Source organism: Cupressus sempervirens, chromosome 10 (assembly GCF_028749045.1).
Source record: "Cupressus sempervirens isolate cs-2001-9-10 chromosome 10, ASM2874904v1, whole genome shotgun sequence".
Lineage (NCBI taxonomy): Eukaryota > Viridiplantae > Streptophyta > Pinopsida > Cupressales > Cupressaceae > Cupressus > Cupressus sempervirens.
Genome location: NC_143127.1, coordinates 97,733,948 through 97,748,471, shown reverse-complemented (window position 1 = coordinate 97,748,471; position 14,524 = coordinate 97,733,948). Strand labels below are relative to the sequence as shown.

The 14,524-nt window shown below is 37.1% G+C and overlaps 1 protein-coding gene across 1 annotated transcript in view; it reads left to right on the top strand.

The window, feature by feature from the left end:
- Positions 1-589: 589 nt before the first annotated feature.
- The window catches only part of LOC149532757 (Nuclear transport factor 2 (NTF2) family protein), a 38,880-nt gene continuing 24,945 nt past the window's right edge, over positions 590-14,524 (top strand). The window contains exon 1 of the mRNA XM_089806729.1: positions 590-954. Coding sequence (XP_089662855.1) covers positions 792-954 — 163 coding nt within the window. The 5' untranslated portion in view covers positions 590-791. The remainder of the gene's footprint in view (positions 955-14,524) is intronic.

Genomic DNA, 14,524 nt, shown 5'->3' with positions numbered 1-14,524 from the left:
AATGCGATAGGCTTTGAGAGCAAGGGTTTTGAGGATTCCAACCTTTTGGCAAGGGTGGTGGTGGGAAGAAGCATGAAGATAGAGATCGATATGGGTAACCTTGTGGAAAATGCGACGAACAAAGGAACCATTAGTTTTTTTTGAGGAGCAAAACATCCAAGAAGGGTAGCTAGTTGTTTGCTTCCAGCTCCTTGGTGAAAGAGATGTAAAGGTTTAGTCCATTGAAATGAGCTTGAAACTCATCTAGTTTGTCAGAACTATAAGACCAACAAACATTAGTATCATCCACATAACACTTCCATCATTTAGTTAGATTTAAGAAGAAAAGAAAAGAAAGCAATATCTTCAAAATGTCCCATAAAGAGATTGGCAACAACACAGAAACAAGGGAACCCATAGCTACCCCATCAAGGCGAACTCATAGCTACCCATCAACCGGGTGATAGATCACTCCCTAGAAAAGAAAAGGAGGTGGATCGGTAAGTACAACCTGACCAAATAGATTATTCACCTTACTACACCACTGTGAAATCTATTTTATCCACCTACTCCCCAGCCCATGTATTAGCTCCAATCTCAAGGTACTTTTACAACTCATATATCAGGCACTCGTATATGCATTTTAAATGGACGTGGATATATATGTAGCCTCGCGCCTTTATTGTTACAATTTACACTGCAAATCGGGCAGATGATTAATTTAAAAGAAACAGACGGCATTTCTTAACTGGGGATACCTTAAAAATTTCAGTGCGGGCTAGAGCGGTTGGGGTTCTTTATCGAGCAATAATATGATATCCGCATCTCGCCTCCATTCTTTTAGGGGAAGCTTTTACTCTTCTGCTTGTTTAACAACTTCATCCAGGACGCGCTTAAATATTACTCCCTTTCACCCGCGCTCTTCCCGGCGACATGTTCCCGAAGGAATGCTTTCTAATCGTACATCATATTCAGGTCAGTATATCTCTTCTTCTTATTCAGTGATTTTCTAAATTTAATGATTAATTCTGCTTTTGTGAAATATGTTAGGCGTTTAGTATTGGAAGCCCTACAAGTCACTTTCAGATTTAGATTACAATATGGGCTTTTATTTTAATATACCGAGGGGTATCGATTCATTAAAAAATGATTATGAATTCAGACTTATCACTTTTAGTAGCAGTCCTGACTCCTCAGCACTCAGCGAAATTTGATCCAGGTGGATTTTCTGTGAGCTAAACATTCTCAGCCGTAAGGCTTATAGCATCTTAAAAGCTAAAATCAAATTTAAAAGAATTGTGATTTTTTTAATGAAACGAAGATGATTATACGGCACTCCATATGGAAACTGGAAACGCAAAGGTGCTTTCTAATGCAAGTGTGTAGTACACAGAGAATAACCAAGTATAGCGACAAAGAATTTGATGCTTTGCAATTTCTAGTGGAGGGGGAACTTTATATTCTAAATTTTGATTTGAAGTTCTAATGCTTTTGCATCTCTAGCCTCTTTGAAAGAATGTGCATCCGATCAACCTCTTGGGTACAGAGGTACTTGAGCAGGATGGCACTATGGTCATAGCAAAGAGTGATAAACTGTCATTTTCTCTCTTCTGCTTCAAAATGGACATTCTCTACTAACAATCTTCCTTGGTGTCCTCTCCATCCATCAATATCATATTCCAGTTGGTGAAAAGTAAACTTTAGTTGGATTAAAACATTTTTTTTTTCTTTCCTTTTGGTTTCAGCGTGTATGCTAGGTTTTTGTTAGTGTTCATTTTTGAGGTTGAATTGTAAACGTCTTTTCTTTTCATCTGATTTCAGCGTCTATTCTACCCTTTGTTGGGGTTCGTATCTGTATTTAATTCATTGAGGTATTCTTCTTGTTTTTCTCCCAGTAGTATTTTATGCATATTGTTTGTCTAAATTTTGTCTTACATATTTTTTTTATTCCTTTACTATTATTTGTGCATTTGTGCAAGCTAATACCTACCTATTCATGGGCCTTCCCTAACCTGACTCTTTTTGAACTACCATTCTAGAGCATTTATTAGTCTCTTTGCTTTTTTCTTTTTAACTCTCATAAACAAATCATAGTTGCCACCTTAAAATGAAAGATACTTATATCATAGAATCTTATAGGGAACTTAAACTAGGTATTATTGGGATTGCACCTGTGGTTCCATGCACCTGCATTGAGTTTGCTCGAGTATGGGTTCACCCAGGGTGGGTACCAGGCACATCAGTTACACTATGGCATCATTACTAGGTTCACACCACCAATTCCATGCACCTGCACGAAATTCACCTGGGTGTGGGTACACCCTAGGCACACCAGGTACACTGTGGTTGCACACCAGATCATACTTTGTGCACCCGGGGCATATCCTAGGTGTAACCAGGCATACCCTAAGGGTACCTAGGCATACTTGGGTCCAAAGTCATAGCTTGGCCATCAAATTCAAAATTCCAAGAGAAAGATGATACATTCTAGAGTTAGATACTGAATTGTTTATCATAGTGATCACTGCAGAAAAATATGATCCATTCAAAAGCTTCTTCACCTGCGAATCATTCTTCAGTGCTAGCTTTCTTATCCAGACTGGACTCTTTCTTTTCTACTAATTAATGGTGGGGAGACATCCTTTCTGATATAACGTTGTTGCCATACCTTTGTTTTGAACATTGGGCTGCAACATGCCTAGTATTATAGCATTTACACTAGAATGGTATACTGCATACCTTCACAGTCTACGATCCAATTCCAACTTCCATACTTGGTATTAAGAGAGAGTACCATTGAGAGCTCCTTTATTATTTCAATCTCAACTAGTATACAAGCATGGTTGTGTGGTTATTCTGTAAAGTTCTCATCAATTGCTAAAAAAATCTCCAAAGAATTCCAATGGCTTCAAATAGGAAAAAAACCAGAATTGCAAAGGCTTAGCAATCCTACCTAGATTGGAATTGTAGAGAAAGATTCAATGGAAGTATCAATTGAAGGGTGCTAAGTTTTAGCATAAGTTGTTGCTCGTTGCAATCCCATTGGTAGTCATAGAGAACCCTGGAGAAATCCTTGATCTTTTGGAAAGCCACAACAAAAAATCCCCTCACATGGGGGTAGATTTGAATATTCAAGACAAAATAGGGTGCCAAGTTCTGGATAACTATTCCTTCAATTCTGCCATGCTTAACCAAAATCCTCTAAATTTGTTAATCAAGCCATGTTTGGCAAAAAAGGCTCCATGTTCATCCACCTCTTGCAAAATTTTCATCCATAATTCAACTTTCTGGGTATGCTTTGCTGGTTGGGTTACAAGAGGAACAAATTGCGATTTAGAGGGAGGCTTGTCTTCAATCTTCACACAATCTATCCATATCCTATTACCTCTTTGTACCCAGGGTTAAAGTCACCAGCTTTGTTAAGATTTTTTGCTAGATCATCTACCTGGTTAGAGGGATCTTAGATCTTTAACCCTACAATACAAGAGCTTGTATCCAAGGGTAAGTTGTATCCTCAAGGTTGTTGTCCTAGACCGAGGAAAAGAATCGCAAATACAAGGCTGTATCCAAGGCCAAGGACAAGGATTTTGGATAAAGGGCCAAATATGGTTTGCGTCTTACTTTGCATGTGATCTCTCTTGAGAGGCAACCACATTGAGACTCCCAACAGTAGGGAAAGGAGCATGATCTAGAGTAGAGAGCCGTTGGCATGAGTTTGCGATATCTTGACATCTATCCAAGGTGCGAGAAGATGCCCTATCCTTGGAGCTTTTAGTAGAGGCAATACTGTGCATAAGTATCTTTACACTTTTTTATAACTATTTTTTTTCTTTATATACTAATTATATTAAAATATTAAATATAGATTTTGAATTATAATATATTTATTAATGTGATCAGATTTCCATAATCCATAATAGTTATACTGAGTTTCTGGATTAGATTGTGTAAAGATTTTTTTCATCAACATTTCGTATCTAATCCAGAAACTTAGTATAATTATAATATATTTACTTAGCATATATATTTTTAGTATATCTTTTATTTATGTATTAATACTTAAAATTTTAAGTGTACGTGTGTGTGTGTGTGTGCATGTACAAACATACCAACCCCATGTACCAAAGGGCAAAAAAAATGCCCATACCCACATACCGGGTTCTCATTCCCGTACCAGCAATGTAGCAAGCTTGAGCTATAACTTTGAAATTAATTGAGATTAATTACTTTTGATCTTATTTGTAGTTATCTCCATTTCCAACATGCAATGTAGTTGACTTAAACTTCATACTGAAGAGCAACAAAGACGTGACAATCCAAGCAAGATATTGGTGATCTTTTGATCCCACATTTTTGCATGTGTTTGTTTTGTAGTGCTTAGAGTGTTGGCTCAAGACCTCACACCTATAGTGCACAAAAGACATGGCAAGTAACATATTGTGAGGTTTTCACACCATTGCACCATTGCAAATGGGCACCCCCTCTTTTTGCTTTAGCAGTAGAAGTGGTCTTAGTTGGTAGCAATTTTCAAGTCTTCAAGTCTGAAAGTGAGTTTGAGCAATTTTGTCTTGAGAGTTGGGCTAAGCTAGTCACGGATATGAAGTTGAAACCAAGAGATTTGTGATGAAATGAGTTAAAACCTTTTGAAATTCCTTGTTCTAGTTCCAATTTTACCTTGTAAAGTCAGGGAAGGTTATGGGAGGTAACGTTATTGAAGGCATGTTGAATCTTGAGATTTGTGTAAGTCTGGAATTTTTTGAAGACCCCCAAAATCTAGAATCTTTATTGTAAGTCCTATGAAGCTGAAACCTATCTCAAACATCTTAAAAGTATTTATATAAAATCTAACTTAAAAGTATAAGAAACTTAAATGATATATTTTATATAAATCCTCCTACCCTTTGAGCTGAGAAAATGACTGTGTAGAGTGTAAATTTCTTTGGGCATGGCAGATTCCACGTGCCTCAGAGGAATCCAAATTCTTTTGACTCGTCAAAACTCCGCCCCTTGCAAATGTGAACTCCAAGCCCAAATCGGCGAGAAAAGGTGAAATGTTGTTTTTGAAGTAAAGTTGTCCAAGAGAAAAATTCCTCTAAGCATGGTGGGTTCCACCAGCTCTTGCAGAATCTAAATTCCTCTCATGCCCCTGATTTCTGTCCTCAAGTTTGTAGACAATTTAAAGCAAAGATGAATGAAATGATGAATGGGGAAACCACCAAGGAAAAACCAATATTAGGAAAGTTTTAAAGGAAAGGAGATCAAATGAAATGAAAGAGGAAAGTGCCTCACAATAGGATGGAATCTGCCCGCCTCTGAGGAATCTTAATTCCTCTCTACACCCCAATCTCTGCCTTGTTCTTGGAATGGAAAAAGCATAGATTTAACCTCCCATATTCATGAAACAGTGAGCAAGAAACTTGAGAAGTGTAAGGGAGATTAAGACATTGGCGAGGTCTTATGAAAAGGCTGCAAATTTGGGATGTTTGAAGTGAGAGGATTCAAATTGCTCTCCATGCCTCCATTTCTACCTTGAATGAAACATGGCCAAACTCAACCAAATTCCTTAGAACTGCAATGCAAAGGGGAAAAATGAATGAATTGAGGAACCCAAGAGGAAAATTGAGAGGAAGATTTGAAACTCAAGGCAAGAGGTGATTCCTCTAAGCATGACAAAAGCTGCCCGCCTTAGCGGAATTCGAATTCCTCTCCTAGGCCCAAATTCTATCCCTAGAAGAAGTGTAGAAAATGTAAATTTGAGGCCTTTGGACTTAAACAAAGCATGAAATGAATGAAATCTGATTCTAGGAGTGAGAAAGTGAGACCAACTAGACTGGTTTTTTGAAGGGGTAGATTAAGTTGAGGTGAGGAATTGAAACTTGACATGGTGATTTCCGCTTTGCATTTGTGGCTTTAAAACATGAATCACTTCCTTCCAAACTTGCATGATAATTAACAAAATGAAGGACTTAATGATGGAGCAAGTCTAATTAGAAACCATGAGATCGATGAAAAGTTGAAACAAGGTGAAAGAGGAAAATTCTTCTAAGAATGGTGGATTCCATCCCCCCTAGAGAAATCCAAATTCCTTTAGCAGGGTAAATTTCCCACCTTGCATTTCAATGAAATCTGATACTTGATGTTGAGTATGGAGGAAAAATGAAAGACGAGGAATCCATTTTCCTCTCACACACTTGAATTCCGCTCCATTATAAATAAGGTAGAAATGAAGAACCAATTTGTGCAAAAGGAAAATATGTTTTTGTTTCCCAAAATAATGATTAAAACTTGAAAATCGGGGGGAGACGAATGTGGAATGAGAGGATGAAATAATAATAGGTTCAGTTAGAGGGCAAAATTGGATTCAAATGATGACAAGAGGAAATTTTCTTGAAGAGTGGTAGATTCTGCCAGCCTTAGAGGAATCCATTTTCCTCTCCAAGGCTTGATTTCCGCCCAAGGAGGAGGCTCGACAAAAGGGCAAGAGAGAGCGATTTGATTAGTAACTAAACAAAATTAAAAGCATACCTTTAGCCCCTCTAAACAGGTCGGCCCTCAATGGAGACATACCTCTTCATAATGTTCATTGCTTATAAAAGGGAAGAGATGGGAGTCCAACATAATGTCACTCAAAGGAAAACATACCTTTTCTCTAATAGCAACTATTTCTCCCCCTAAGGTAGGGATCTTCCTCCATTAAAGGCAGTGGCTTCCCCTTTTACTAGGAGCAAAATTTACTCTAGAAGGGCAGTGATATGTGGTATAGAGAAGTGAATATCCAAAGGGCAGCAGGTTGCATTGCAAAAGTGATATATCTCCTCAAAAATGCTGCGATTTTGGACAAATAAGGGCAAATTCTTTTCAAATTGTGAGATTAAGAGGTGGCGAGATAGTGAAATCTGGGTATACTATATTGCAAAATTCATTTGATTTCCAGATTTTAACAAAATTTCATTTCAAAATTTGCAAGTCAAAAGGAAGTTGGTTTTGAACTAAGGAAAACCCATGATTGCGTTGCATTTTGCTTCCTTATTTTGATGTTGATGCAATCCTATTTCAGAAGAACTTTAAGATATCCTTCTTGTTTTCTGTCACTTTGTGATCTTAATGCAACTTCTCTCTTGTTTCCTTGGGTAAATTGTTGAGGGAGAAGCTTGGAGAGCATGGAGAGAACTTCAAACAAGGAGGTTCAAAATCAGATTTTCAAAAGGAAAATTCAAGATTGAGATCAAGATGGAATTCAAGAAAGCAAAGAACAAGGAGAAAGAAAAATAAGAGAAAATTTCATCCGGAAATCCAATTTCACTCAAGAAGAAATCCCCCTTTGGAAAAATGTATAAAATCGTGGCGAATCCAACATTATTTTAGAGGGAAAAAAATAATTATATTGGCGATCTTTTTTTTTCAAACGTAGGAAAAAATTTAATTTTATGGGCGATTTGTTTCCGTTGTATGAAAATTTTGTAAAACCCTGGCGAAGCTTTAATTATTTAATAAAATTGTGACCAAAAGTACAAATAACTAGAAACCATAATTTTATATCATCCAAAACACAGTAACCCTTTTTAATAACCATTAGATGATCCTTAAACCAATGGTATAAATCCTATTTCAGACTAATTTATCAAAGAACAAGTTTTAGAGAAAGTCTCTGAAATAATGACACCTATCCACAATCAATTCTATTTGTGGCTAAAGATTAGAAGGATAAAAAATTCCTTTGAGAGTCTCCTAAATAGACACTTGTCAAGTCTATGTACTTTACATGTAACCTAACTTAATTTTTTACCACAGATTGGCAAACGTGACCATTGAATAAGAGAAGCCTCAGAATTGTAGGCGAAAATATTTAATTTATCGTGTGGAAAGATTAGATTACATTGGCGAAGTCATCACCAAAATAAAAATAATTATGTATCATTGTTGGTGATTAGCCTAAGCATGGGACCCAATTTTCATAAAGTGTGGGTGACATGGCCACTCCCAAAGTGCAATTTTTTTTGCCAAATTCAGGGTCCTTGATGAGTGAGATTCGTCATTTGGCGAATATTTGCCACCAAAGTTATCCTTTGGGGCAAGGGGCGAATTAGTTGTGACCAAGTTAAACTTATATCCAACTTCAATAAGCAAAACAATGAAGCATCTCAAGAGATAAACCATATGCAGTGACACAATGATTTGTTGACTAGGGAAACCCTTGATCAGAGGAAAAACCCCAACGGGGATGGTACCCACAAGATAGTGTACTAATATAAAAGTTCCTTGTGAAAGGATGTGACTCCGTTAGGAGTCAAATACAATGCAATCAGTACAACAATCCCTGTTAAAGGACAAATCACTGTTAGGAGACCTTGAACCCTTGTTAGAAGGTTCAAACCCTCTTAAAGGTTGATAGGAAAACGACTGAACTCACTATCCAAATTGCTTCAGTCAACAACTAAGAGTAGATCTTGAGAATAACAAATCCAGTGTGTTGAACTGACCAATACTGCAAATTAATTGCCAATACAATTCCTTTGAAGCTCAAAACCATATACCAACATCAAGCTCTGCTTTGCTTTGACCAAACTCATAGATTCTGACAACATCCACAATATTACATGTGATATGATATGATATTACATTCAAGGAAAACATCTTTCTTTATACCCTATCTAAATAACTAATTAGCTTGGCCTGTTAAAGCTTCCCCAATATAAAATTGATTACATAGGACCACACTAAGGCATACACGCCCTCTAAAGCATCATTACAAATGTTACAATAAGGTTCCTACACATTACAATACAATTAACACATTCTTCAATAAGGATCAACACATTTCACCAACATAATTAACTACTAGTAAAATATCACACATTTTACTTTTGCGACCTCTCCAAAATGATCTTCAAGACTTGCTTACATGAACATAGTAACACTAACTGTTTTCAACCATAATCCAAGCTCGCTAACCTTAATTCCTCCTTGCTAATAAGATACGACCAATTTACCAACATTTGTCTTTGACAATGTTTCTTGCACATTGGTCTGCTAATAATCTTCATCAAATGAACTGTAACTTATCCAATACTCAATATAAACATAAGTGAACATAGATGTAGCACCTATACTCATCCGTGAACATAATCCTAAGCTCGCATAGCTTAACCTGTTATGTGCCAACTTTGCTAACTCAATAAACCTTTGCGATGTATAGAATCTTTGTTTGTCATGAACTCACAGAAATACGTTGTCATTAATGACAAACTTGTTATTAATACAACACATGACCAACATATCCAAGTGCAAATTTAGAATTAGTTTAGAATTGGATGGAGTCTTTCTAAATACACTTAAGCTTAACATCAAGTGCAAATTTGGTTGCTTTTACCTCTTAAAGGAGGACATCATCTTTTTTCCAACACGATTCAAAAATCTTTTGACAACCTAATTCATGTCAAGGGATTCAAGTCCTTGGACATTCAAAGGAGTACGATGAAAACCTATTACCAACTTCATTTGGATGTGTCCATTCCCTTCGTAGAGTTGTTTAAGTGTTTGGGAAGGCTCCTATCCATTTCTTTCATTTTGGAGTTGGGGCCAAGTGAGCCTTTAGACTAGTTTTTCTTTTATGAACAACAATATCCTTTTTACCACCTCTAGAGCTAAGTTTATTCATGGTAGAAGCTGAGGAGAAGGGGAAGGGACCAATGTTGGCAAGTTGCACTCATTCAAAAGTTTTAGTGTTAGGTCTTCTCCTAATGGCTTCGACGATAAACAATACCATTGAGTCCACTTTATCACCGCAAGGGATAGTTGGAATTCTACTAATTTCACATTTCTTAGAATAAAAATATCCATTGGTTTATGAAGAGCATTAGAGCCTTGTCTCTCTTCACTTATGGTCCAAACAAGGTTTGTTTTCCTTCTTTGGGCACCATTGAAGGTGGCAAGTTAGACTCTTAGGCCAATTCCCTAAAGGATGATTGTTAAGCATCTAAAAAGGCCTTGTTATTATCTAAAGCACCTCTTTGGGTATGAGAGTTTTCATTTTGCACCATAGAAACCTCATTACTAGTAGACACATGTTCAATGATGTGATCCATAGTTTGAGAAAAGGTGTTTGAAATAGAACAATTATCAACTGACTTTTTGAGCGGTTGAAGCTTTTGAGATTTATCTTGATAGTAATGTGACAATTTCTTCTAATATAACCTTTCCAATAGAGGAAACATGCATTAACACCCTCCGAAATCTCTATTCCATAGGTCGAAGAGGAATCACCAAGATTTTTTTAATAGATTTAGGCATTTCAATGCAAGGGTTAATGGAGACAAGAACCCTCATCAAGGTGGGGTAGGGTAACCCTAGCCTCATCCATTTTGAGACCTTGTCCAATGAGGAGAGCAAGTGAGGGATTAGGGCCCAAAGCAGAGGGCAAAGGTGGGATGTTCCTTGTCATGATCCATCTAGGGTATGATAAAGTTAAGCCCAATGAGGAGAGCAAGTGAGGGATTAGGGCCCAAAGCAGAGGGAAAAGGTGGGATCTTTGCCATGATCCATCTAAGGCATGATAAAGCTAAAATTTCCTTGTGAATTGCTCTTGGAATCCGTTTAAGGGCCCTAAACATGCAAACACCAATGTTCCAATGGTTAACAATCTCTTGCATCTTGCAATCTTTGAAGAAAATAATAAATAATACTATTTGCACCATTCTACAGAGAGAAATCTGAAGCCCTAGTTTTCTAAGCCAAATATTTTTAAACCATTCATCTAAAAAATTTCTTGCTGGAACTTTGTTTCTATCCACTGTAGCTAGAAAGACAGTGATGTTCTTGAACCTAGTCTCTTGAATGTTTAACACTTTTACTATATCAGAATTGGGAGAAACAGAAAGAACCCTTAGGAGATTGGGAGGTTGCTTACCTTCTTCCACCTCTCGGATGCCATTACCTTCTGGTTTGTTTGCAAAAATTGGCAGAATACAAGCCAATTCAGGGCCAGTCCACTGGCTTTTCCAGAACAGTGTCTTTGAAATTTTTTGATCCATCTTTGTTAATAAATGCCCCAGCAGTTAGTTAAACTGGGCGAGTTGCCCTCCATTAAACATGAATGTAATCCCAATTGTAATCGCATTAAATATAAAGTACTAACATGGATAAAGTGACAAACAGAGGGCAAGAAGCAACAAATGCTAAAGCAAATAACACCCAAAGGAAACATTACAGACCAAGAGCTGAGGAAAAACCCATGTTGAGGGGTAGACCGCTTATGTGGCTTGGGGACTACCTTTGTGGAGGACACGTTGCCTACTTCACACCTGGAATGCCTGAAACACTGGTCTGCTAGCCACGTGCTTTGCGCAGTCCCTCATTTTTCCGACCAATGAAGTCCTTTGCTTCTCACCATAAGTATTTCTTCATTAGTATTTTTTCACAAAATATAGATTTTAAAGTGGACACTTATAGAACTGATAGCATTGTTGAGGTTTTTAGTATTTTTGCAGGTTTCAGTTTGAGTTTTGGTGCAATTGCAAGTTGTCAGATGTCTTATTAGGGTTTAAAGGTCAAATTGATTCAAATTTGGCAGTGCACAATATGAAACTTGTAATTATTTTAAATAATCATATATAAAACTAAAAAGTAGTTAGCAGAAAAAATCACTGAAATATATGTTACTACTCAAAAGGATCTAATGCAGGTTTTAATAGACAGATTTTGACCTCAAAACTGTGTTTTACTCGTGCTTAAAACTATGTCGCACTTTTTCATTGTGTTTCCCCACATTTTGACCTTTGGTTTTGCCTTTTCTGGGCTGTCACAATTTTGTGTGATTCCAGCAAGTGAATGATAAGTTCTATTGGGAGTCGTCACAGATTTCATGGCAAGTTAACTCGTGAGTTATCCCTGTGAGTACTCTGCAACTTGGCAAGTACACATCAAGCTTTCCATCTATGCATGCAAAGCACCATTGGTGCACACAATTCTACATCCTACATCTGTTTTGTAGTTCATAAAACTCATTCCATTCCTTTCGTATTCAAAAACTACAGACAGTTATGTGATCCACCCATACTAAATATTATCGTGGAAACACTAAAGAACTTTGGGCAAGGTAGTATCTGCTCTGTTTGCTGCTGTTTATCCTGTATGGAGGCATAAGTATGGCTGCCAGTTGTGCTAAAAATCTAAGTTATCGATTCTGGTTCTGATGCTGATGCTGATGTGTGGATGCGTGGATTTTTTTTGGGGGATTTTGGATGCGTTTGGGTGCGTCCTTACATAAGTATATATATTATAAATAAATAAATAAATATATATATATATATATATATATATTTATGCAAAGTTGTCAACTATAATTTATGACAATGTATGCAAAGAAATACAAGAAATATGAAATATACAAAAATAAACCATTCATTGAATCATTATCATAATCAAATTGAAATAACAGTAATCAAAACATCAAGATTCCAATGCAATTTAAGTTACAAAATCAAAACATAGTTCATGGTTCAATGTTGATCAATCAAGAGTCAAGGCTCAAGATTCACAAATCACATTCAGTCATTCAGAATCATAAGGATTCTCAAAAAAAATCCACATTCTCATCATCTCCTCCTCCTGCAACACTTGCAAATTCATTTGAACCATGCGTGGTTCAAATTGTGCTAGATGCACGTGCTATGATGTTATCAACATCATCATCCATCATCACAGTAAGATCCTGAAGTGTTGCATCCAAGTCTGCAGATTCAAGGGCTACATCCCAAAGCTTGGTTGACCGTTCCTTGTATCCATCCTCCTTACGTGACAAAAGATGCAAGTTGGTATGTATATAAACCAAGTCCTCAGCTTTCTTTGAACCCAACCGGTTGTGCTTCACTGAATGGATATAGAAGTATGTACTCCAATTCTGTTCAGCAGAAGAACTTGCAACCTGAATAGTGTTCATAAAAATTTAAAAATTTAAAATTAAACATACAAATGAAAACCAAATTAGAGAATGTTAAACGCTAAAGTGTAGAATACAATTGCTAAATAAATAAATAATGAAAACTTACTTGTGAGAGGATCTTGATTGCAAGAGGTTGTCGATGCTTGAATGGCTGACCATACATGTACCGCCATGTGATAGCTCCCATGTCATTTTGGTCCTTTATTGCATATGGAGTAAGTTTTAATTCTGAAGCAAATAAGCCAAATTCTTGCCTTACCTTTTTGTGTATTTCATCATTTGGGAAGAGTCTTGCAAATGCAGTGTAGCACCCAGTAGTAACTTCTTCATCCGCATATGGTGCAATTCTATCCAGCATAGCAAGTGTTTCTTGGCTATAGTACCTTGGAGATAAGGCATATGCAAGGAGGTGCAATGGGGTAGTCATCCTCTCCCAACGATGATGAATGACATCCTCCACCTTTTTGCACAAGGCTTCACATTCTGTGGGGTTATTCTCATGTGCTTGTATGGAAAGCTTTACCTTTTCTACCATGGTGTCCATGCCATCGTGCACATCTCCCAAGCAAGGTGCATTTGTATCGGCAAAGCGTAGCATAGTCATGATAGGCTCGGTGAAATCCAATACAAATTGCACACGAGCCCACCAATGCTCATACAAGATCATACCCCTGACCTTCAAGGCTCTCTCTGAATTGGAAGCCTTCCATATAGCCCATTGGTTACAAATAACCATTTGGCCCAATGCTGATTTCACCTTGAGGAGTCGTTTCAGAACAACAGTATGAGATGCAAATGTAGTCTTAGCCACTTATAAGCAAGTCGACAATATGACATCAAATATAAAACGAAGTTATAAACAAGAAATTTGATATTGAACATGAATATAGAACTTATTTAAAATAAATAAATAAATGACACCAAATGATTACAATTTTAAATCTACTTTCAACAACTCCAACTTGGAGAATGATCTGAATATAGATTGTGACATGTGGTGGTTTGTCACAAACATTTGCATCTCCTCTCCCTCTTGGTATATTTGCTTCACCCAATATATTTGGGTGCCAATTTGTTGCATGACCAAGTTAAGAGAGTGTATGGTGCATGGTGTCCAAAAAATATGGTCGTATCGAGACTCAACCAAAGCACCTGCACCCCTACAATTCATAGCATTATCTGTGACCACCTGGACCACATTCTCACTACCCACCATCTCTATTGTCTCAATGAGAATTCTAGATATGAATTGTGAATCCTTAACTTGTCCTTCACAATCAATAGCCCTCAAAAACATTGCCCCTTTAGGGGACATTGCAATCACATTTATCAATGGTCGGTTTCTTATTTCTTTCCATCCATCAGATACAATAGTTATGCTAGAAGTTCTCCAAGATGTCCTAATTGGTTGAAGAGCTTTGTCTATAGAAATCTTTTCTTTTTGCAAAAGAGTAGTACACACCTTTTCATACTCAAGGCTAATGTAATCAGCTGGTGCTCTAAGGATGGCTGCAACCATTTCCCTCCAATATGGCGATCTTACCAAATTGAAAGGAAGACCATTGGCATAAAGGCAACGTGCAATTGCTTCATCAACAATCTCTC